This window comes from Pyrus communis, chromosome 12 (genome assembly GCF_041283825.1).
Source record: "Pyrus communis isolate YQ-2024b chromosome 12, ASM4128382v1, whole genome shotgun sequence".
NCBI lineage: Eukaryota > Viridiplantae > Streptophyta > Magnoliopsida > Rosales > Rosaceae > Pyrus > Pyrus communis.
This window is the reverse complement of record NC_142576.1, coordinates 23812861-23836380: the sequence shown is the minus strand read 5'-3', so window position 1 is coordinate 23836380 and position 23520 is coordinate 23812861. Positions and strand designations below refer to the sequence as shown.

The 23520-nt window shown below is 37.6% G+C and overlaps 4 protein-coding genes across 5 annotated transcripts; 2 read left to right on the top strand and 2 right to left on the bottom strand.

Annotated features, from left to right (window-relative positions):
• The first annotated feature begins 705 nt into the window (after positions 1-705).
• Positions 706-3577, top strand: LOC137745763 (F-box/kelch-repeat protein At1g57790). The gene is made up of 2 exons (XM_068485771.2): positions 706-815; positions 2274-3577. Exons 1-2 carry the CDS (start codon positions 787-789, stop codon positions 3370-3372), a joined length of 1128 nt encoding a protein of 375 aa, XP_068341872.1. The 5' UTR covers positions 706-786; the 3' UTR covers positions 3373-3577.
• Positions 3578-3903: 326 nt separating this feature from the next.
• LOC137744579 (heterogeneous nuclear ribonucleoprotein Q) lies at positions 3904-6836 on the bottom strand. 2 transcript variants are annotated; one of them, XM_088681055.1, is made up of 7 exons: positions 6075-6836; positions 5878-5994; positions 5523-5663; positions 5103-5426; positions 4835-5016; positions 4436-4521; positions 3904-4259 (listed from the first exon to the last, which is right to left on the bottom strand). In XM_088681055.1, exons 4-7 carry the CDS (start codon positions 5140-5142, stop codon positions 4124-4126), a joined length of 444 nt encoding a protein of 147 aa, XP_088537181.1. In that variant the 5' UTR covers positions 5143-5426; positions 5523-5663; positions 5878-5994; positions 6075-6836; the 3' UTR covers positions 3904-4123. The 2 variants fall into 2 exon arrangements, with proteins under 2 accessions (XP_088537181.1, XP_088537182.1); XM_088681056.1 differs by lacking the exons at positions 3904-4259; positions 4436-4521; positions 4835-5016 and having other exon boundaries at positions 5201-5426.
• A 1921-nt stretch (positions 6837-8757) lies between these two features.
• LOC137744049 (replication protein A 14 kDa subunit B) lies at positions 8758-10875 on the bottom strand. Its single transcript, XM_068483911.2, has 3 exons — positions 10749-10875; positions 9637-9886; positions 8758-9040 (listed from the first exon to the last, which is right to left on the bottom strand). Exons 1-3 carry the CDS (start codon positions 10764-10766, stop codon positions 8976-8978), a joined length of 333 nt encoding a protein of 110 aa, XP_068340012.1. The 5' UTR covers positions 10767-10875; the 3' UTR covers positions 8758-8975.
• A 7639-nt stretch (positions 10876-18514) lies between these two features.
• LOC137744881 (F-box/LRR-repeat protein At3g58900-like) lies at positions 18515-20476 on the top strand. Its single transcript, XM_068484691.2, has 3 exons — positions 18515-19544; positions 19782-19949; positions 20162-20476. Exons 1-3 carry the CDS (start codon positions 18534-18536, stop codon positions 20474-20476), a joined length of 1494 nt encoding a protein of 497 aa, XP_068340792.2. The 5' UTR covers positions 18515-18533.
• Positions 20477-23520: the final 3044 nt, after the last annotated feature.

Sequence of the window (23520 nt, the reverse complement as noted above, 5' to 3'; positions counted from 1 at the left end):
TTGATGAATTTTTAATAGAATATGATAACTTCAAAATCAATTGTTTGAACTATGGTTTTACATTGTTCAAATAAGAGTACTTTATTACGTAGCTTAACTTAAATTTTCACTAACCAGATATTTCTGAGTGCCCAAGAATAGTGTCGGTTATATTTTTACATGAAAAATAGAGTAGGATTTTTTTCTCTTCCTATTCCTATTCCCTTTCTTATTCTCTTATCACAATTTGTTTTTTGTCTTTATAATTAATATAAAATATTGATATGATTTAATCGTAACCATTTACGTATAATGAGAGAGATTAAGACACAAATTAAAAGGGACGATAATCCTCCTCCATGCAAAGCGGTTGGAGTCGGTTTGCTGTGTAGTACAGTAATTCTGACAATCAACAGCGCCCGGACAAAAACGAACCGCACACTCACTCACACAGTAACTAACAACACGGCATCCGATTCCACCGATTGTAGCGCGGTTCTTTCACCTGAGAAATTTTCCAAATTACCTCACGAGCTGCAACCAATAAAAACCTGCCACATTATACAAATTAAAAATATTTTCTATGCTGTCGCTTGGTGATTAGTGGTAGCCACTGTAAAACGTTGGAGACGCGTGCACCTGATTCAGCTTGACTGAGCAGCTCACACGTGTTGTTTTCTATGCAAGTGGTGCCGAGAGTGATAATAATACAACTCCCATCCCTCCTCCCCCAAACTCTCTCTCCTCTCTCCCTGCGTCTCTCTCTCTCTCTCTCTCTCTAAACGGCACTGACATTGGGCTATCGCCATGGGCGGAAGAAAGAGGAAGCTGAAATCGTAAGATTTGAATTCTGAATTCTATATTTCTCAGTGAAAGCATTTCGTAATTTGCATGTTTCATTTCTTTGTTCTTTCACTCTGGATTTTGGAAATGATTGTGAGGATTTTATTAATTGGATCAATTTAGGTTTTATGGTTGAAACCCAAATGTATTTAAGTCAAGAATTAGGTTTAATTGATGAAAATTGATGCCAATTGTGAGAATTTTGATGGGTTTTCGGAGTAGGGTTTATGTCTGGCAAGATTGTGAATTTAGGGTCTTGGCGAAGTTGGGGTACGTGAGTTTTTTTAAAAGAATCTCAAATTGATTTAGGATAAAAATTAGGTTGAATTTGTTTAAAATTGGATTCAAGAGTCACAATTGAAAATTTCGACTCGGCTGTTAAATTTGTTAAAACCCCAGCCATTGTTAGATCATAGGGTCTTTTAGGAATGTAGTAATATCAAGAAACAAAGGGTAGGCTTTAATTATGGAAAAATGTTAAATTGAATAAATTCTGAGCAATTTCATGGTTTTCGGTTTCATGTTGTGCGCATTTTAATTTTTTGATAAATTTGGGCATCCAAGGTAAGGGTTTTTAGTGGTTCTTGTGTGATCATTTTTTCGTTTTTATATGAGCTCATTATGTCATAGGTTCATTAATTACTTGTTTGCCGATCTTGCTTAAGCAAAAGTACTGGTACGATCTTGTACGTTACCCAAAAAAATAGGGTAAAAGAATATGATAGTTGATTAGTTACAACCAGGTTTATCTCTTGTCGGTTGTGGGGATTGTGTGTTCGCTTGTCGGATTCACATGTTGTACGTTACCCAAAAAGAATGTGATAGTTGATTAGTTACAACCAGGTTTCTCTCTTGTTGGTTTTGGGTATTGTGTTTATTGGTTGGATTCGTATCATCCAGTACGTTACCCGGAAATGAATATGGTAGTTAATTAGTTACAACCAGGTTTTTTTCTTATCGGTTGTGGGGATTGTGTCTATTTAACGGATTCGTAAGATCCTTTATGTTAGCTGGAAATGAATATGATAGTTGATTAGTTACAACCAGGTTTTTCTCTTGTCAGTTGTGGGGATTGTGTGTTTATTTGTCAGATTCGTACAGTCCAGTACAACTATTGATTTCTTGTGTGTTTCTCTTTAGTAGCGTTAACCTTAATCATATGTTATTGAAACGGTCGAACCTTTAGTATTTCTGAAATGACTTATATGCTCTTCTGTTTTGGGTGGGTGCGGATGTGGTGTGTGGCTGTTTTGGGGAAGGGTTGCGTTTGGCATTTGGGTTGGCGGTTACATGCTAAAGAATTCGGATTAATATAGAAAGGAATTTAAATATGCGGATGATGTTGATTTATTCATATCTGCGTCTTAATTTCATGGAAATAATTCTTTTTCCTTTTCCATTTTGTTATAGCATACTCACCTCATATTTGTGTTGGAATTTATGATGTATAGGTTAGCTGAAACAATCACAAACAGTAACAGAAAAGCAAGCAAGAAAAAGGAGAAATTGGAGCTGCAAACTTGGTCTGACCTTCCTGCTGAACTTTTGGAACTCATTGTGTCTCGTTTAACGCTGCGGGATAATATTCGTGTATCTGTTGTGTGCAAGAGATGGCACTCAGCTGCCATTTCTGTGCGGGTGATCAACCAATCACCATTGCTTATGTACTTTCCCAGATTTGGTGATCTATATGAATTCTATGATCCATCGCGGCGCAAAATCTACTCCTTGGAGTTACCTGAGCTGACTGGGTCTAGGATTTGCTACACTAAAGACGGTTGGCTACTGTTATACAGACCCAGATCTCACCGTGTGTTCTTCTTTAATCCCTTCACTCGCAAGATAATAAAGGTACCAAGATTCGAGTTGACTTATCAGATAGTTGCATTCTCCTGTGCCCCAACTTCTTCCAGCTGCATACTGTTTACGTTGAAACACATCAGCCCCACGGTTGTTGCTATTAGCACTTGTCGTCCTGGGGAAAGAGAGTGGACTACTGTTAATCTCCAAAACCGCTTGCCCTTTGTGAGTAGCATCTGGAACAAGCTTGTTTTCTGCAACGGAGTCTTTTATTGTCTGAGCCTCACCGGTTGGTTAGGGGTGTTCAACCCCGAAGAACGCAGTTGGAGTGTTCTTGCTGTTCCTCCACCCAAGTGCCCAGAGAACTTTTTTGCCAAAAATTGGTGGAAAGGTAAGTTTATGGCAGAGCATGAGGGAGACATATTAGTTATATATACTTGTTCAAGTGAAAACCCAATTATATTTAAGCTGGATCAGACAAACATGGTTTGGGAAGAAATGACGACCCTCGATGGTGTGACACTCTTTGCGAGTTTCTTGTCGTCTCATGCAAGAACTGACCTCCCTGGAATAATGAGAAACAGTGTCTACTTCTCGAAAGTCCGTTTCTACGGAAGGTGTTGCATATCCTACTCTCTCGACTCTTGTAGATACCACCCTCGCAAGGATTGCCATGACTGGGGAGAGCAAGATCCTTTTAAGAAGATTTGGATTGAAGCACCTCAAGACTTCTCAACCTTAAATTGGTGAAAGTTGTAGTGAATAACTCGCGACAGCGCGATCAATTGGATGTTGTGCAATAGTATAGATGGTTTATGTGTAACAAGTTGCTTATTGGGGTCAATCATACTCCTTAAGAAACTCATTCAAATCTGAACTTCTTTCTTAATGTGCACGTTATCCTCGAGTTATGTAAACATTTTCAGACATGATGTACAAATGCTTCATTTTCTAAGTTCGTAAACTTTAGCTTCTCTCCATGTTTTCAGACCCCGTGGTCGAGTAGGTTTAGCAGCCGCGGCGCTATTTTCCTACCCGAAGTTTTGTCTCACGTGGTTTTCTTCCGAAAGGTTTTTACCGAGCAGGTTTGAATGCCAGAGTTTTCTCGGAAACTTATTCACAAAGTACTTTTGCACACCGAGTTTTCGGTTATGATTTTTATTTTTCCATAACTGCTGCTGGTGTGGCTGATTAAAGCATTGTCTACGTTTTAACGAAAGAAACCTGTTAATGGTGAGATTGCATTTTTACGACAAAATTCGGGATGAAGAGCTTGAATCGTACGGAAAAGCAACCAAATTCATAGTTTAACTAAACCTTGTTTTAGTTTAAGCATACTACACGGGCGTCGGCAGAATCAAACTACATTTGATTTTGTAACTTAAAACCAACTGCACAACCACAAATGTGTACATTCCTTCGTACGCCCAAAGTACTTGATTGTCAATCCAAGACGCCATCTTATTTCCGTTTTCTTGAGACAAGAGACAGAACTCACTAATTAATACGGGTTGTAGCGACTGCGGCCACGACTGCTCTCACCGCTTTGCCTTCCACCACTTGAGCTGCCACCGCCACCACTTCTTCCACCTCGGGATTGCGGTGGAGGCATCTGTGGTTGTACTCCCGGCTGTTGCCTAGAGAAAGAAACGCAAAGTTCAACTTCAGAGTAAAAATACGAACTTGAAAAAGAGTAAAATTCCATATGCAAGAGATCAGCAGGCAATATATACGAGACTGATTTGTACAGGCCCGTAAATTAACTATGAGACAGTACATGCAGCAAACAAATACCAAAAGAAACGATACTTACAGGACATATCCAATCCTTCCATCAGGCCAAAGCATAGGCATCATTGCCATGCCAGCAGGAGTTGGTCCCCTACCGTATATCAGTGGCTGCAAGAAATTGAGACCTATATCAGCAAACATATCCAGAGAAAGTTTGCTACAAACTGAGTATCGACATAGGAAGCATCGTAGGAAGTTAAATGAGCAAATTTTTTCCATTTTGACATTGGTCTCACGGGAGAGACGTGTAGTTGCTGTTGTCAAAATTGTTACATAAACAAAGATACTTTTAATTTGTGACTTACTGTATTATAACATACAAATGCAGTTTCCCCGTATGTTCAATATGTCATCAGATTAACAGACAGTTAACCCTATTTATTTATTTTATGCCACAATAATACTATAATTTAAACCTTACTTGCGCAATTCCCGGACCACCATATCCAGCACCTAAGCCACCACCATATGGACTACCCCCTACCATGCCATAACCAAGACGTGGTGGGTAGGTCGGCAGTAAGGCTGACCGTTGTTGAGTTGATGATCCAGAAGACTTCTGATCTGATTGTGGTTTTGCAAGAGAACACTCCAAAACTTGACCTATGACACATAAGATTTGAATTAAGATTCTCTACTGAAAATTTGGCTTGACTACTGAGAATAGTAAAAGAGCATTAGAAAGCTACCATCAATTTCATATTTTTCAGTGTTCTTCAATGCCTTCATGGCACATGCCCTTTCCGCAAAGTGCACAAAACCAAATCTGCTCTTTTCCTGTCCCGCTTTTGCAGGTGGGAGAACCACCTTTGTGATCTTTCCATGATGTTCAAACAGATCCTTCAGCTGATCCTGAGTAATGTCTTTTAAGGATCAGCCCAGCTCACAGTTGGAGCATTGGTGTCAAGCTTAAATTTTGGGGTTGACATCTTTTGTCTTGAGTATTCTGCACAGGCATGATTATAATACTCGATGAACGCAAATCCCCGATTTCGGCTGGAGTTCTGTGGGTCCTGTATAAAGAAGATTCAACCGAAAACTGAATTAGATCAAGATACAAGAAAAATCATCAAGAAGCAAAACAAAAGATTAAGGAATATATCTCAAACCTTCAACAATTCCACAGAAATGACACCTGGTCCAATATCTGTTACAGCCTTCTTCATATCTTCCTCTCCCCAACTTCTTGGAACATTTCCAATGAACAACCGATGCTTTGCTTGAGACGTCGAACATTTAATCCTTTTTCCCTACAAATGGAAGACAGCAGAAAAGTTAGTGTTGCAAGAAATGAAAACCTTAGTTCCAATTTCCATTAAAGATAAGGAGAGCAAGTAATTTATCTCAAAAGGAGAAGTGCGAATGAAAGTAGATGCACATATTAGTAGTGCCACAAACCTGAGTCGATAATTTACAAAAGCAGTGTTTGCGGAAAAGAAGTGACCAAAAGTGAGTTGAGATTACCTTTAACTCTGAATTATTCAGTTCCTCGATTGCCTTAGAGGCCAATTCTTTGTTTCTGAAGGTTACAAAAGCATAGCCTTTGGCCTCACCGGAATCTTTTCCCTTCATTACTCTAACCTGTGAACATATATAGATTTCTATGAGCCTAAATGTAAAAGACACAAGCAGAGCTTTACAATCAACAATATATGTCTTACCTCAATCACTTCCCCAATAGATTCACAAAATCCCCTCAAATCCACTTCGGATGCATCATGAGGAATGCCACCAAGATACACCTCTGACCCATGCGGAGGACGAGCAAGAAGCTCAGCATGCTTCTTTTTCTCCTCCTCGTCCTCTGCATCAGCAACGATCATCTCTTCATCACCATCTGAGCTTTTTCTCTGCAGGTCGCTTGTTGTCATCCTCTTCCTCAACCTCCTCTTCAGGATCTTCTTCTTCCTCTCCTCCTCTTCTTCCACCTCGACTTCCTCCTCCTCCTCTACTTCTTCATACTCAACCTCCTCTTCTATTGTTTCCTCGGGATCATTGTCTCCCTCCAGATCCACCCGCTCGTCAGATTCTACAAGCCTTTCAGATGCATCCCCAGAAACATTTGTCCTTGTTTTCGGCATCTTATATATCTAGAAAGACAAGCTTGCAAGGCAACTGTGAAGAAAGCACAGAGGCCAGAAGCATTCACAGAAGAAAGAATACAGAAATGGAAAGGTGGAAACAACATGAGAGGCCAAACGAAGTTGCAGGGTAGGAATTTCGAAAGAATCTGTGCCATGAGGTATGGATTCGAGGACTTGCAAAGTCAATGATTTTCAATTAAGGGGTCATTATATTGTAAAAATAGTAACAGAGACAGCAACAGAAGAATTCTGCATGATTTATCAAGGGGATGGTGATGCTCAGCAGGCGAAACAAACAATGAAGCAGTGAATTTCTCGGATATTTAGATATCGACATTTGACAGTAAATGGATGGTGTAATTGTTTATCTATCTATCTGGAGAGGTTCATGCACAAGGAGGACAAAAACAAAAAGGAAAAAAAACATGAATAAGAAATCAAACAACATATAGTGGAAATCATAGATATACAATAACACATTGTAGATTACAGCTGAAACAGTAAGAGGGTGACATGTTGCAAAGCACTGAAATTTTCAGATTCTAGCATTCCCTTCGATATAAAGACGGCTATTACTTTCAATAAAACAAGATTATACTGAAGCTTGAGAAAAAAATGAAACCCAACCCGACCCAACCGCATCCCACTTTTTCTTTTTCTTTTTCTTTTTCCCTTATACAAGGGATATTGGGAGAGGGGGAATTGAACTTGTGACCTCTTGAGCAAGGGGGAATGCTATTAACCGACTAAGCTACAAGTCCCTTGCTTAATCCCATCCAATTAAAAAACAACTAAATGCCTCAAATTTTAGAACTTGTAAACTATTCCAACCATCCCAAAATTACCTTAATTCCCCTAGAGTGTTGTTATTCCCACCCCGTGTTTATCTCCCCGCCCACTTTTTAATGAAAATTTTAATTACAAGTTTTCCCATTTGTAAAATGACCGATAAGGATCTTAAAAGATATATAATGATAATAGGTTGGGCACGAATAGGTAACAGGAGCCCTAGACTCACATTGGGTTGTGAAGGGAATAGACAATATGTAAGCCGAATTCGCAAAAAAGACATACAGGATGAAGACAGAAGGAATTCTGGAACGAAAAGGTGGATGCCCTTTCTAGTTAAAGGGCAACAAGCTATAGCAACTGATGATGGTTGGATATTGATGCTAGTTATTGGAGTGCATAATCACACAACAGCAGAGCATTTGAAGGGTCATTCATTTTCTGATAGATTATCATCAAAGGAGACTTCGTTGTTGGGGAAATAGCATTTCAATCTTCTAACTTTTTATGGTGGGTGAGATTATAATGTGGGTGGGGAAATAAACACAGGCTCTTTTTCCCTAAACCTAGCCAACCCACCAACATTTAATTCGTTTCCCTCTTTACATTTCTACGCAGAAATAATACTACCCAAGTGAACAAAAGCCATTAATTTGCATTTTTAGTTATCCAATTAAGAAATGAGAACGGAAAATTGAATATTTCAACGAAAATAAGCCCAAAAAAAAAAAAAAAATTGGAGAGAAAAATCCAATTAAAAACAGTGTAAACTTTGATAGGACCTGGTTCGGTGATTCGAACAATTAATTCGGCTGCGGAACCAATTTGTTCAATTTGGAAACCCTAACTCGGTGCTCTGAGCTTTTTACTGAGCTCGAACCCAACGAACGAAAACGAAAACGAAAAGGAAAAGGAAAAGGAAAAGGAAAAGGGAATCGCTTTTTGAGGGTTGTGTCGTCTTGCGAATTTTCAACAGAGATATGTTCAAAGTTATTGGATTTGTAATCTTTGATATTGGGCCGTAGTTGTGGGTTTTCGGCCCATAATTTATGTGACATGGACAACTTATGGATTTCTGCCCATTATTTTACATCTTAGGTATTCATGATGAATCGTAATGAGTAAAAAATATTCATGATCAGCCTTGACTGAATCGTTGTAAGTTAAAATATTCATGTTATACCCTCTATTGCATTTTTGAATGACTAAACGATGGATTCATAGCAATGATCTTCGAATAAACATTAAAAATTTGAACAGTTCAATTATAAAATTTACACCGTGAAAATACGTTGTTTGCAAAAGATAGGACAAAGTCCTCCATCAATTAGACAGCCCAGCTCACAGTTTTTGCATAGATTAGGCAAACTTGCAGCTCAAGGCATCAAAAAATATGAAGTCGAAATAAAAATTGAAGGGTAAATCATTGAATCTGCAAAACATGAAACAAAAAACTCAACACAGCAATCTCGCGGATAATGAATCGCATGAAGTTTGAAGGACTAGTAAAATTTGAATATCTGAGACTTCTGCATATGTCAAATAGCGAAGATCTTAATCACTTCGCTGCCATAAAATTCGAAAAACTGCGAAATATAGTGTTAAAACTACATGACCAACTACATTAATTGTCCCATCACGATGTAACTAGGAAGCGCCTTCCCGCTTACAACTGAATCTCGTTGTAACTCAGACGAACAAGACTTTATATTCCCCGTTTACAATCTGACAGAGCTGATTGTAAGTGTATGTGTCTGCAAATAGGTGAAGAAAAAATTGAATTATATCAGAACCAGCAAAAGAACCTGGAATAGTAGACTCTAATACCCAAACGATTAAGCACTAAATAGACCAAAAAGATGAACTGTGGCATGGACACCGAAGAAGGGGGTACATTTCGGGTTTCTCAAATTTATAACTACTTCTGGACATAGTTCATTGGTTCCAAAAGATTAAACACCACAGTTTGAGGACATAGATTTTGGGATGCTAAATTAACGCAAGCATTCTATAGAAGTTTCATGCAAGATAACCAATTTGAAGAACGAACATACCCCGCGATTAAAATGGGAACTCACTTTTTAAGGTTATGTTGATGCATGTTTAAGCTCCAGTTTATTTTGCTTTAAACAGTTAGGCAGAAACTGTATATTTCGGTTCTTAAAAGTGTCGATAAAATGAACTGTTTTCTGGCAACTTTAAGCTGAAGCCCCTTTCTAAAGATGCTGAAGCCCCTTTCTAAAGATTCAACTTCACCCAATCCCAAATCCAAGCACCATAAACTTCCGACAGTGACAATTACATATCCCTAGGTAGAAACTGAAGAAGGCTGGGGAAAAAGGAGGCATACCAGTTGTCTCTCCGAGGTTGGTCCACGTGTCAGCTTGGATGGACGTATCACTGTCAGCAATGCCTATGACCTCAACAAATTTTGTAAGAGGAAACGTTGGGATGCCCTTCACAACTAGCTGGCTTTCATCAGTAGATTTTCCAATGATAGTTTCACCCTCAATTTGCACCACCTGAATCAGTGCCCGAACCCGCTTTCCAACATACAATCGCAACAACTCTGCATTGACAAAAACCGCAGGATTCATATCCTGCAAAACGAAACAAAGGTTGATTTGCTCAGAAGCTCGCCAAAATCATAAACTGCTCATTGACTAAATAAATAAATAAATCACATACAAGATGCAAAATCATCTCCAATTTTACAAAAACCCAAAACCCCTTATGCAATTAGATGGTACAGAGAAAACCCCTATGAGAGCTGCAATAAAGTAGTTAAAGGGCTCGTTTGAGAGCTGCTTCTATAGGAAACACTACCTTGACACTTCTGTTAGAAGTGCTTTTATTATAAACATGTCAAAAAATATATTAAAAAACCAAGTGCTTCCTGAAAAAGCACTAGAAAGCGCTCCCTCGAGAGTGATTCTTCAAAAAGCACTAATGGGTCAGAAGTTTTTCACCCAAATGAAGTTAGAAGTTCTTTTGATTATCATAAACACGTTTAGCCCTTCCATAACAAAATCCCAAACAAGCCCAACAATTGAATATTTTCGGCATTCTTTATCTCATCACTCTCATGTGGACGTCAATTGAAATCATTAGAATATTTTCTTTATGGTGAAATTCGTAATCGATTTCGAAAATCAAACAATCGTGCGTAAAGCCTAATATAACTAACATCAACATGAAATTATTCTAACAGCACCCTGCTCAATCCAATTTCATACATAATTAAATAAAAAATGAGGACAAAATCAACGCAGTAAATCAGCACTTGAAAACAATATTTAAAATCGAACAAAAAAAGGAAAAAAAAGCACATTGAATCACTGCGTTTGGTTACTGAGAAACAAAAATCGAAAGTGAAATGAACTTTCCCTTTCGATAGTTTCTCCGTAAGAGCCAAACGGTGGGTTTCTCATTCGAGAGAGAGAGATGGATTCGAGATCTTACTCGACGGCGGGGAGGCATCGTCGGAGAATGGAGTGGAAAGAGAGAAGTAGGGTTGGAAATTGGGAGGTTGAGCCACAGAAGGGCTGGACTCCAAGCGCGGCAAAAATGAAATGATGAAGGGATTTCGCAGTGTGAGGATTTTATGGAGAAATTTTTAGTTGTAACGGAACACGAGTTGTTATGTAAGTGGTGAGAAATTTTATTTTTTCAGTTCTTAACTTTTTAACACACATATCTCACCATTTATATAACGACACATAGTGTACCATTCTGTATGACGATCATACTAAAAAATCTCTCGATTTTATGGGAGCAACTTCACCGCTAACCCTGCAACATGTGGATTTAAGTTTTGTAAAACAATTTCTCAAATAATCTAAAACTACATTAATGAAACTCTTTTTATTAATTTGTTGAGCCATATATTTTCACAAACAAAATATATTACATTAATGAAACTCTTTTTGTTAATCCTGCAACACATGGATTTAACTTTTGTAAAACAATTTCCCGCATAATTTAAAATTACATTAATGAAACTCTTTTTGTTAATAAAAAAAAGTGAAAAAACATTTTTATCTTTTATCACAACAAAAAAGTTAAAGACGGTAACGTAATTTCATAAAACAAAATTTTGTTTTCTTTTTTTAACATCATCTATATGTAAGTTTATCATCTCTAATTTTTTTTCTCTCCCTCTTCTCCTCACTCCCACGTTCTCCTTCACTCTGTTCATTTCCCCTTCAATTTTAACAACTAAAGTAAAAATTCCACACACTTTGTGTGCGGGCAACAGGCATACACTAGTACTCATAACAGTTAGGTATTTTATATACTTATTTTTTAATTTGATCAAATAAAAAAAAAAGTGTTTTTGTTTTTTAAAGTTGAATAAAAATTAATAACATGTTCATTATAGAGATGCTATGATAAAATATACGTAATGTTTTAAAAAAATTAATTAGTTTGTGCGATATTAAATTATTGTCCATAATTTTACGTTGTGGTAGAAACCAAATTATCTTAAAAAAATTAATTAGTTTGTGCGATATTACATTAGTGTTCATAATTTTACGCTGTGGTAGAAACCAAATTATCTTAAAAAAAATTAATTAATTTGTGCGATATTACATTATTGTCCATAATTTTACGCTGTGGTTTGTAGACGAAAAAGATTTTATTAATGGGTAGTGCCTATTCACACACTCATTTTTATTTATCACATACTCCTTACAATTTTTTGTCGGCATATCGAATAAATTGAAAAAGACTAATTGCAAAAATTAACAAGAATGTGTGACAAAGTAAAAATTGGTGTACTAATAGGTAACATGGTAATTAAGTAAATTTTTATATTTTTTATAAAATATTCGCAGCCCAATCTCATGAGAAAAAAGAAATTTTTTTTGCACACATGTAGTTACTAGTCAATTTATAATAATTTTAGAGTAAACTTATTCCCCCTCAATGTCTTATCTTCTCATCTATCTTTTAATGAATTTTTTAATTACAAATTTGTCCATTTGCAAAAAGACTGATAAGGACATGAATTATCTTGTTTTGCTTAATTAAAAAAAAAGGTTGGCTGTGGGAGACGATTTGTCTACCTTAAACCCCAACTCATATTTTCATCTCCTATCATTCAAAGAAAGTAAAACAAATATCAATGGACTTAGATGATGACTTTTTCATTGAAGAGGTGGAAGATGACGCTTCTACGGAAGAGGTAGAAGATTATGTTGCCATTGAAAAGGTAGAAGAATAATTTGTGTGTGGGTCATTTGAATTTGTCCATCGTATTTTTGATTTTGTCGTTGTTGAATTCTTTTGAATTTGGATACCTTTGTCGTTTCCATTTGAATATGCAGACCTTAGTGATTTTCATTTACATATTATTTGTTTATATTTTTTAAGACACAATTTTATAATTTCACATGTATGTTGAATTGTAATCTTGTCTTGGCCCAAAGATAATTGATCCGGCCCATACACAAAGAAAGATCCATGCACATGCTAGAGAATTCTAGCAAAGTTCAAGTTGGTGGAAGAGTCTAGAAGAATGGTGAGGATTCCACCAACATATAAGATTAGTGTAGATAATTCTAGCTTAGGAAGGTAGTAGAATTATCTAGATGTCTCTAGCATGATGCTTCCATGCTTCTCCAAGGTTCCATCCATGCCTATAAAAGGAGAAGGCATCCACGCCATTTGTAACAACCAAGAGAGCAAGTAGTAAGAGGTGAGAGTGTCAAGTAAGAAGTAAGAAGAAGCAACAAAGCTTCTAAGAGTTTTTGAGTGTTTCCTCTTGTACTAGTTTGTGAGAATAAAAAATTTGTATAACACTTTGAGTGTTCTTTGTTTCTCTTGCCTATCAAATTCCACTGCATTACATACTCCTTTGTGAGATAAACATCTCCAAAGTAGTGAAGCATTTTTGAGCTATGGCTAGCAACGTTATGGCAGCCTTACAAGTTCCAGTGCTCGACAACAACAACTTCGATAATTGGAGTATCAAAATAAGGCCCTTTTGGGTGCACACAATGTCTAGGAAGTCGTGGAGAAAGGCTACACTGAGCCAGAAGATGAAGCTACTCTGTCTCAACCCCAGAAGGAAAGTTTGAAAGATTAAAAAAAAAAAAAGACAAGAAGGCTCTCTACCTCATCTACCAAGCATTAAATGACAATGGCTTTGAGAAGGTCTCAAGTGCAACCTCTGCCAAGCAAGCATGGGAGAAGCTTCAAACCTCTTACAAAGGAGCTAAACAAGTGAAAAAGGTTCGTCTTCAAGTATTAAGATGTGAGTTTGAATATCTATAAATGAAAGGGTCTGAATCAATCTCTGATTATTTCTCAAGAGTCTTAACCGTTTCCAATCAATTAAAAAGAAACGGAGAAAAGTTAGAAGATGTTAGAATTATGGAGAAGATACTACGCTCGTTGGACCCCAAGCTCGAGCACATTGTCGTGACGATTGAAGAAACTAAAAACTTGGAAGAAATTAGTATAAAGCAATTAATGGGTTCGCTACAAGCATATGAAGAGAAACATAAGAAGAGGCAAGGGAATGATGAGCAGCTCCTTAAGACGCATGTTTAGCCAAAGAAGAAAGAAGAAAGCTTCGACAACGAGAGAAGCCAATATGAAAGAAGTCGTGGCCGAGGTCGCGAACGTGGACATGGACGTGGACGTGGTTGGAACTTCAACAACCATAGCAACTACGAAAGAGGAGGAAACTCAACAAAAGGTCGTGGAAGAGGACGCTCAAACTTGAGGTATGAAAAATTTCAAGTTCAATGCTACAATTGTCAAAAGTTTGGGCATTATGCTTGGGAATGTAGAGCTCTAAATAGCAGACTTGATGAGAAGGTCAATTATGTGAAAGAAGAGAATGGCGTTGTGCTACTAGCATGCAAGAACGATGATGGAGACCAAGACTATACATGGTACCTTGACACCGGCGCCAGCAACCACATGTGCGGAAGAAGAAGCATATTCGTAGAGCTCAATGAATCAGTGAGTGGCAACGTTTCTTTTGGAGACAAATCCAAAATACCCATAAAAGGAAAAGGTAACATCCTTATTCCCCTGGAAAATGACAGTCACCAATTAATTCAAATGTCTACTACGTGCCCAATATGAAAAGCAAAATTTTGAGTTTGGGTCAACTCTTAGAAAAAGGTTATGATTTTCATACGAAAAATTATATCCTTTTTCTTAGAGATGATAAAGGAAGATTAATTGCCAATGCGAAAATGTCAAAGAATAGGATGTTTCCCATGAACATTCAAAACGATGCTGCAAAGTGTCTCAAGATATGTTGCAAAGACATATCTTGGCTTTGGCATCTTCGTTTTGGGCATCTTAACTTTGGGGGGCTGGAGTTATTATTTAAGAAGGAGATGGTGAGAGGCTTACCGTGTATTAGGCACCCTGATCAAGTTTGTGAAGGATGTTTACTTGGGAAACAGTTCAGGAAAAGCTTTCCAAAGGAGTCGACCACAAGAGCCCGGAAGCCATTCGAGCTCATTCACACCGATGTATGTGGTCCAATAAAACCAAGCTCTTTGGATAAAAAATAATTATTTCCTTTTCTTCATTGATGATTTTTCAAGGAAAACCTGGGTGTATTTCTTGAAGCAGAAATCAGAGGTATTTGGAGCATTCAAGAAGTTCAAAGCCACCGTAGAAAAAGAAAGTGGTTACAAGATCAAAGCCATGAGATCTGATTGAGGAGGAGAATTCACTTTGAAGGAATTCCAAGAGTTTTGTGAAGCAAATGGAATTCGTCGACCTTTGACAGTTCCAAGATCCCTCAACAAAATGGTGTGCCAGAAAGAAAAAATCGAACCATCCTCGACATGGCTCTAAGCATGCTCAAAAGCAAGAAATTGCCTAAGGAATTGTGGGCAGAAGCTATAGCATGTGCTGTCTACCTATCCAATTGGTCTCCAACAAGAAGTGTGCGGGGAAAAACTCCACAAGAAGCATGGAGTGGAAGAAAACCAGGTATCTCTCACCTAAGAGTTTTTGGAAGCATAGCCCATGTACATGTACTAGACGAGAGGAGAACCAAACTCGACGACAAAAGTGAGAAGTTCATCTTCATCGGTTATGACACAAATTCAAAAGGATATAAGCTGTATAATCCGAACAATGGGAAGACGGTGATCAGTCGAGATGTGACGTTCGATGAAGAAGGAGAATGAGATTTTGGCTTGCATGCAGGTGATCTTCACTTCTTTCCTCAGTTTGAAGAAAAGAATGAACAAGGGATGATGGAGCAAGCAATAGAGGTTCAACAAGAATCCACTACTCCACCTGCTTCAGCAACATTAACCAATTATGGTAATTCACCAGCATCAGCATCGTCAAGTGGGAATCTAAATGAAAGAGAAGTACCATGCACAAGAAGTATATGAGATCTCTATGAGGTAGCTGAAAGACTTGATAATCCTACACTTTTCTGTCTCTTTGGTGATTGTGAACCAGTTGACTTCCAAGAAGCAGTGCAAGATACTAAGTGGAGGAAAGCAATGGATGAAGAAATTGAAGCAATCCAGAAAAATGATACATGGGAACTCGCTATTCTTCCGAAATGACACAAAGCCATCGGAGTCAAGGGTGTACAAGACAAAAAAGAATGCCAACAGAGTGGTCGAAAGATACAAGGCAAAATTAGTGGTGAAGGGCTATAGTCAAAGAGCCGGAATCGACTATGATGAGGTATTTGCATCCGTTGCTCATTTAGAAACTATACAATTACTAATTTCTTTGGCAGCTCAAAACAGTTGGAAGATTCAACAAATGGATGTGAAGTCTGCCTTCCTAAATGGAGTAAGAAGTCTACATCCAGCAACCGTTAGTCTATGAAATCAAAGGGCATAAAGACAAAGTTCTGAGGCTGAAGAAAGCCCTGTATGGGTTAAAACAAGCGCCACGAGCATGGAATAGTCGCATCGACAAGTACTTTCAGAAGAACAACTTCATCAAGTGCCCTCATGAGCATGCTCTCTACGTCAAAGTCAAAGATGGAGATATTTTGATTGTGTGCTTATATGTGGATGGTCTAATCTTCACCGAGAGTAATCCAAGCATGTTTGAAGAGTTCAAGAGAGTGATGACCAAAGAATTTGAGATGACTGACATCGGGTTGATGGCATACTACATAGGCATTGAAGTGAAGCAGAATGAAGAAGGCATTTTCATCTCCCAAGAAAGCTACACAAAGGAGATACTGAAAAAGTTCAAAATGAACGACTGTAAGCCCATAAGCATGCCAGTGGAATGTGGAATCAAACTAACCAAGCATGACAAAGGAGAAAGCGTAGATCCAACATTTTTCAAAAGTTTAGTTGGAAGCTTGCGCTACTTGACTTGCATAAGACCAAATATTCTCTATGCCGTCGGATTAGTCAGTCGCTACATGGAGAATCCCACAACTACACATTTGAAAACCGCCAAAAGAATTCTTCGATACCTGAAAGGTACTGTTAACTTTAGCTTGTTCTATTCAAGTTCTGATAACTACAAACTTGCTGGATATAGCGACAGTGATTGGGCAAGAGATTTCGACGATAGAAAAAACACTACTGGATTTGTGTTCTTCATGGGAGACACTACATTCACATGGATGTCGAAGAAGCAACCGATTGTCACACTATCTACTTGCGAAGCTGAGTACATAACTGCTACCGCATGCGTCTGTCATGCAATTTGGCTAAGAAACTTGCCGAAAGAATTAAGCATGTCGCAAAAAGAACCAACAAAGATTTATGTCGACAATAAGTTTGCAATAGCTCTAGCAAAAAATCCAGTATTCCATGACAGGAGCAAACACATAGATACCCGTTATCATTTCTTAAGAGAGTGCATTGCAAGAAAGGATGTGCAAGTGGAATACGTGAAGTCTCAAGACCAAGTCGCCGACATATTCACCAAGCCACTCAAACAAGAAGACTTTGTTAGACTAAGAAACTTAATCGGCGTCACAAGACAAGATTAAGAGGGGATGTTGAATTGTAATCTTGTCTTGGCCCAAAGATAATTGATCCGGCCTATACACAAAGAAAGATCCATGCACATGCTAGAGAATTCTAGCAAAGTTCAAGTTGGTGGAAGAGTCTAGAAGAATGGTGAGGATTCCACCAACATACAAGATTAGTGTAGATAATTCTAGCTTAGGAAGGTAGTGGAATTATCTAGATATCTCTAGCATGATGCTTCCATGCTTCTCCAATGTTCCATCCATGCCTATAAAAGGAGAAGGCATCCACACCATTTGTAACAACCAAGATAGCAAGTAGTAAGAGGTGAGAGTGTCAAGTAAGAAGTAAGAAGAAGCAACAAAGCTTCTAAGAGTGTTTGAGTGTTTCCTCTTGTACTAGTTTGTGAGAATAAAAAATTTGTATAACACTTTGAGTGTTATTTGTTTCTCTTGCCTATCAAATTCTGCTGCATTACATTCTCCTTTGTGAGATAAACATCTCCAAAGTAGTAAAGCATTTTTAAACCCCACCAATGTATGTATATATTAAAGGTTATTTAGAGAATAATAGTGGGTGAAGAAATAACGTTTTAATTTTTTAACTCTTTAAGGTGGGTGGAATTATAATGTGGGTGGGAAAATAAGACACATACAACTCTGCAACCTTTCCACCGTCTTCCTAACGTGCCCGGAGGTGAATGACCCACCGTCGGCAACCGTCAACAAGCGAAGGCCATCGATCGAACCAGTGCAGAATACGATAAGCATCTGAATGCACCAAGCTGTATCAGAGCCGTATTTCAGCTGCTCCGTGCCGCTCTCATCCGCACCAACGCAGAAGATTCCGGCCAATCCGGATCCCGCTCCCGTGCTTCACAGGTTTTCTCTAATTTATTTATTTTTTAATATAAATAATATAAAAAATCCCCTACACTTTTTAGGGTTTCGAGGGCAGTGTTTAAAAAACCTACACTTATCAGTTGTGTTGTGTGCCGCATTGCCGCTGGCTACTTGGAACGGAGCCATTTCTTGACCAATTACCTTCTTCATCAAGCAGTAAACCCCTTGAGTTAGCCCATGGATATACTAGTACTTCAAGTTTTTATTTGATTCCATGATTTTGTTCTTTACAATTATTAACCCTTCATAAACTGTATAGCTTATGTACATAATGCCTTAGGGTTTAGTTGCTGTTCATAATTTCGTGTCGTATGTTTACACGATTTCTGTTCTTATGTCCTTAATCAATTCCTTGTAGGTGTAAGGTCCTCTTATACAAAAACTAAAAGGAACCAAGTGCCATGGAACACAAACGTCAGTCATTGGCAACTGCAATTTCTCAGTCTCAAGGTCCTCGTCATGAGAGATTAATAGACAGATTTAGTAATCTTCCAGATGAAGTTGCTCATCACATTCTTTCCTCCCTCACTTTAAGAGATATCTGCCGAGTGGGCTGTGTGTCAAAAAGGTGCATGCACTTTTTTTTATCCACTCCGTCGTTGAACTTTGATGTAAGGACTTTCGGTAGGCGGCAGCGATTGAAGTTATTAGGTTATTTGGATAGGTTCTTGAGTAAACGTGGTGATAATAAGATACAACATTTTCGTATACGTTGGTTATGTCGAGATGATGATGCAAGCAGCTATTATGATGAGTATTTTCGAGTGATCAACTGGATGTATACAGCTGTAAGATGTAATGTTGAAGTACTTGATCTTTACTTTCCAGGTAAATATGAGCTAGGGAGACCAGTACTAGAATTACCGTCCTGCATCTTTCTCTGTCAATCTTTGAGGTCACTAATGGTGGACTTGCATGGGGATAAGCTTCTTAAAACTCCCTCCTTTGCTTGTTTCACTACTCTACAATGCCTAAAATTGAGCAGTGTTACAATAGATGAGGAGTTTTGCAAATGGATTTCATGTTCATGTAAATGCATTAAAGAGTTAGAGCTTGAATCCGTTGTTGGGATAGAAAAAATATGCATTGAAAGCTCATCTTTAGAATCATTTCGATTTGTGCCTAGTTACCGTCATGTTTGCCATCTCAATATCTCTGGGGAAAAACTTGAAAATATACAAATGTACTGGATTTATCAATTAAGCCAGCTAAGTATTTTCGCTCCCAATCTTAAACGTTTGAAATGGAAAGGGAGGGTGGCAAGTCTCCTAAATCTGGAGAAGGTCATGTGTTTGGAAAAAGCTGAGATTTTTCTCCAGCCTAGGATAAAGGCTGATTTTGGCAATTTATTTGAGGCGTTTTGCAGTATTCAGAGAGTTGAAGTTCTTATGCTAAATGTAGCGATCATGAAGGTACGGAACACTTCCCTAACCCTAGCTATACCCTTTTCAAACCTGCTTATTTTTATCTCAATTCAGTATCTAAACTACAATTAGCAATGTACTAAAAATCAATTCCGAATCAAACGTTTGGAAGGTTTGGAATCCTGAACCCAGCCTGCTCGTTTCTATATAAAATAATGTGGCCTTTATAACATTGCAGGCTCTCGTTCTTTCTCGATATAAAATGTTGTCTTTATAACATTGCAGGCTTTATTTTGGAAAGGTTCCATGCCGGGATTATTAGCTCATGTTGGTCACTTTTGTGTGCGTGACATGAGCTTGACGGATCACCTAGTCAAAGTAATGACCTCTCTGCTTAAACGAATGCCTAACTTGCATACTTTGCACATTGTAACCTCAAAATCTGTTTGCTGTGTAAGTAAAACTGCTGTTTGCTCTCTCTTTCTCTCTCTCTCTCTCTTTCTCTCTCTCTCTCTCTCTCTCTCTCCAACAGAGATTATCCGATGTCTTAGATGATTCCTGTAGTAGTTCGATTGTACTAAATATATATTTGGAAAACTATTGCGTGGTGTTTTTTTTTTTCTTTTTAAGAACTTCAATATATTTGTCTGTTATATCTTTTGCAGGCATCTGGAAAGTTTGGTAACAAATATTGGAAGCTCAAAAACCTAGCTTGTATTAATCAGCTTAAAGAAGTAACATTTGAGATTTCCAATAATGGGACGAATGAATGGGAGTTAGCAAGGTATATCATCGAGAATGCTAAGAATTTGAAGAAACTGTTCATATATTATGTGCCCAATCAGTTTACTCTCTTTAGGGAGATAACTGAAAGCGCGACGAACTCCCCCGCCACAGTTGAGTTTAAGGTATATGATAAATCCAGAAGAGTTTACAATGATGATCTTATTAGTCCTGATGTACAACAGAAGACTAATTGAATCGTCTTCCCGAATAAAAAGCAGAGGTTTCTCTCCTTATTTGCCAATTCCAGCTACTTCTTTCTCATCTCCTTTGCATCTTTGCATTTCTATTTCATTTTGGCCCTTAATTTCTTGTGTTCTTTGAGCTTTTGTCTCAACTTTCCTAAGCTTGTCTCAATTTTAGGCTTTTATGGACCCTTTTCCTCATATGTAACTTCCCATTGTCAGTCTTCCACCTCCAATCTCTGCTACTCGGCCCATCAAGTGTCTCTCCTCGGCGGTGTACTTTAGTGTTGGATGGTTGTTAGGGTGGTATTAGCACTATTTGATAGGATTCTGGGAGTGCTTTTTGCCCGAGTGGCTCACTTAGCCCCATTTTCTGTTCAACCAGTTTGTTCATAGGTTCTCCTTCTTGGTGGTGGCGGTGGATTTGTGATGGCGTCGCAGTTGGTGTGGTGGAGACAACAATCTTCCAGATCTAAGGTTTTTTTGCTGTTGTGGGTTTGCACTTTTTGGACCTATCCATTGTATTTCCTCTTGACCTATGCTTGTATTAGAATTGACTTTTGAGCTTTTTATAGCTTTCTTAATTAATGAAAGTTATCTTTTTTGAAAAAAACAAAAAAAAAAGTCCTGATGTACATGCAATGTGAAATTTCAATGGATAGTGAGATTTTACTTGATATCAACAGTTTTACTATTGATGGAATTATGCTCACTAATACCTAAAGCACAATGCTCTTCGAGAGGTCCTCTAACCCTATGTCATGCATCAATTTAGTTTGGGGTCTTAATATGCTAGTATTAATTTAAATTAAACATAACGAGATTTTGCTGATTTTGAAGTTTTGAACTTTAACCCCAAACATTACTATAAACAACGTGAGCATATATGTGAAACTAGTTTATAGCCCCCGGACATTACTATAAACATTGTGCAAACATGTACATGATGAGCATATAAATGGTATAAAAGATCATGCCATAGTCGGATTCACAATACTCATAAACTACAGTATCAATTTTCTAAGTAAAAGTCATGGCATGATATACGTGTATTCAAAAAATAGTTATGGAAACCATATATAATAAATATAATTTGAAAACTAAAGCCCACTCACTGATTCGTCGTAGGGTCGTAGCTATCTTGCCTTGTCTGCCCTTTGAAATCCTCGAGATCAATCTCTTCTATATGCAATTCAAACAATTAAGGAAAACACTCGAAAGTTCCTTTTTGTTAACTTATTTTGGGAGTTAGAAGTGTTTGAAAAAGGACTCACGCACTACCGCTTGCCGTACCTAAGATTTTTCAGAAGCATGAGGCAAATAACAATGCACTTGAGGTTTTTGTAGTGTCTACAAGGTTAAAGTTCTTATTCTAAGTGGAGAGACAACCAAGATAAAATAGTTGAAATAAGGATTCTACAAATTTCTATTGCTAAAATGATCAAAATCAAATAACGACAACATCAAACAATACGCAATCTATCTCTTCACGAATATCCACAAAATCTCAAAAAATAATCATTTCACCAATCAATTAGTGTTATCACAAATTTTCCAATAATCCCCAAAAATATAACCTTACAGCATCTCCAAAGGAAATGTCAAAATTTCCTCATAGGCATATAATAGTAAAAAAAAAACTCTCTCCAACCGATCCTTCAATTTCTTACGTGACACTGAGTCAATTAAAAGCAAAGCCTTTTGTTGTCAAATTTGACAGTAGTTGCCAAATTCATTTAATAATTATTTTAATAGATTTAATGCAATATATAATAAATATTGTTGTCTAGTCTAAGAATTTGATTGGTTGCCTTCACAAATGGACCCCACAAAGTGATAAAAAAATATTTAGAATGACATTATTATTTAATACATCTGGTAGAACAAAAAAAATATACCAAGGGAGGTGTAGTTAATTTGGATTTCAGGGGATTTTAATGGATTTTTTTGAAGTGATAGATTTCAAAGGATTTTAATAGACTTTTCAAATCTATATGGATTTTAACATATTTATATGGATTTTATTACAGATTTATATGGATTTGTATGGATTTCTTTCATGAATTTTTATGGATTTATAGTTGATTCCTACAACATAAACGATATAAAAATTTGAGACACAAAGTAGAAATTCAGATAAAGTAACCACAACAAAAACACATTGTAAAAGCTCAAGGTCATGTACTGATCTGCTATGCATCAATATCCTCATCACCCAATATCTGTCAATGAAATGCTAAATAGATGAATACACAATCAACCATTAACTATATTCTACACACAACCTTCAAATGGTGAGAAATTCAACGTGAAAGATGCTTTGAGTTAATTGCTCAAGGTAAAAGTTTTTCTTCATTTCCTTTGAGGAAGAGTTGTGAGCAATTGGCAAACCTCTGTTGTCGGTTACCCTTGCTTGCACTTTGATTCCTCTTGCGACCATGTTTCAATGGATGTCCATAGTTGGTGTTTTTCTTTTATCCCCCGACCACCATGTTTCAATGTGAAATATGCTGTTAACGCTTTCAAATCAAATCCAGCAACAACTGCAACGGTACCTCTCCCAGACGAGATGTCGCACCACACCTTGACTATTCCAGTCTTCCATCCTTACTCCTTCAGTCTATACAAACCCCTGCTGTTCTTCAAAAAAAAAAAAAAAAAAAAAACCCCTGCTAAAACCAGCACCGTGGTGCATACGCTGCCAGGCCCCTGAAACCCCGCGACGGCAGCTACCAAGCTCAAGGCCGAAGATGTAATTTTGCCAAGGTGGACGCCTGGGAGAAGAACAAGGTGTCGCATGAGTACGGCATCGAGAGCGTGATAGAGAGAAGTGAGTTTGAAGAGAAGCTTGAAAGAAATCCTAGGGTTGGAGATGAGATTCTTCATAGCATAAATTGGCTCTCAAATCCTACGAAATCCATTACTTAATGAAATCCTTCAAAATCTATAACATTTTGAATACCTATAGATTTATACATTATATTTTAAATACTACACCTGGATTTGAATGTATGTTAATCTTACTTTGACTATACTAGGATTTTGAACTCTTTTAA

Excerpts from the sequence above, each read along its gene's own strand:
- LOC137744881 (XM_068484691.2), top strand. The coding sequence starts at position 18,534 with ATGGAACACAAACGTCAGTCATTGGCAACTGCAATTTCTCAGTCTCAA. Across the intron at positions 19,545-19,781 it reads TAAATGTAGCGATCATGAAG|GCTTTATTTTGGAAAGGTTC; the intron begins GTACGGAACACT and ends ATAACATTGCAG. Across the intron at positions 19,950-20,161 it reads CCTCAAAATCTGTTTGCTGT|GCATCTGGAAAGTTTGGTAA; the intron begins GTAAGTAAAACT and ends TATCTTTTGCAG.
- LOC137744579 (XM_088681056.1), bottom strand. The coding sequence starts at position 6,494 with ATGCCGAAAACAAGGACAAATGTTTCTGGGGATGCATCTGAAAGGCTT. Across the intron at positions 5,995-6,074 it reads CTATTGGGGAAGTGATTGAG|GTTAGAGTAATGAAGGGAAA; the intron begins GTAAGACATATA and ends ATATGTTCACAG. Across the intron at positions 5,427-5,522 it reads TTTCTGTGGAATTGTTGAAG|GACCCACAGAACTCCAGCCG; the intron begins GTTTGAGATATA and ends TTCTTTATACAG.
- LOC137745763 (XM_068485771.2), top strand. The coding sequence starts at position 787 with ATGGGCGGAAGAAAGAGGAAGCTGAAATC. Across the intron at positions 816-2,273 it reads AGAAAGAGGAAGCTGAAATC|GTTAGCTGAAACAATCACAA; the intron begins GTAAGATTTGAA and ends TATGATGTATAG.
- LOC137744049 (XM_068483911.2), bottom strand. Across the intron at positions 9,041-9,636 it reads CAACCTCGGAGAGACAACTG|ACACATACACTTACAATCAG; the intron begins GTATGCCTCCTT and ends ACCTATTTGCAG.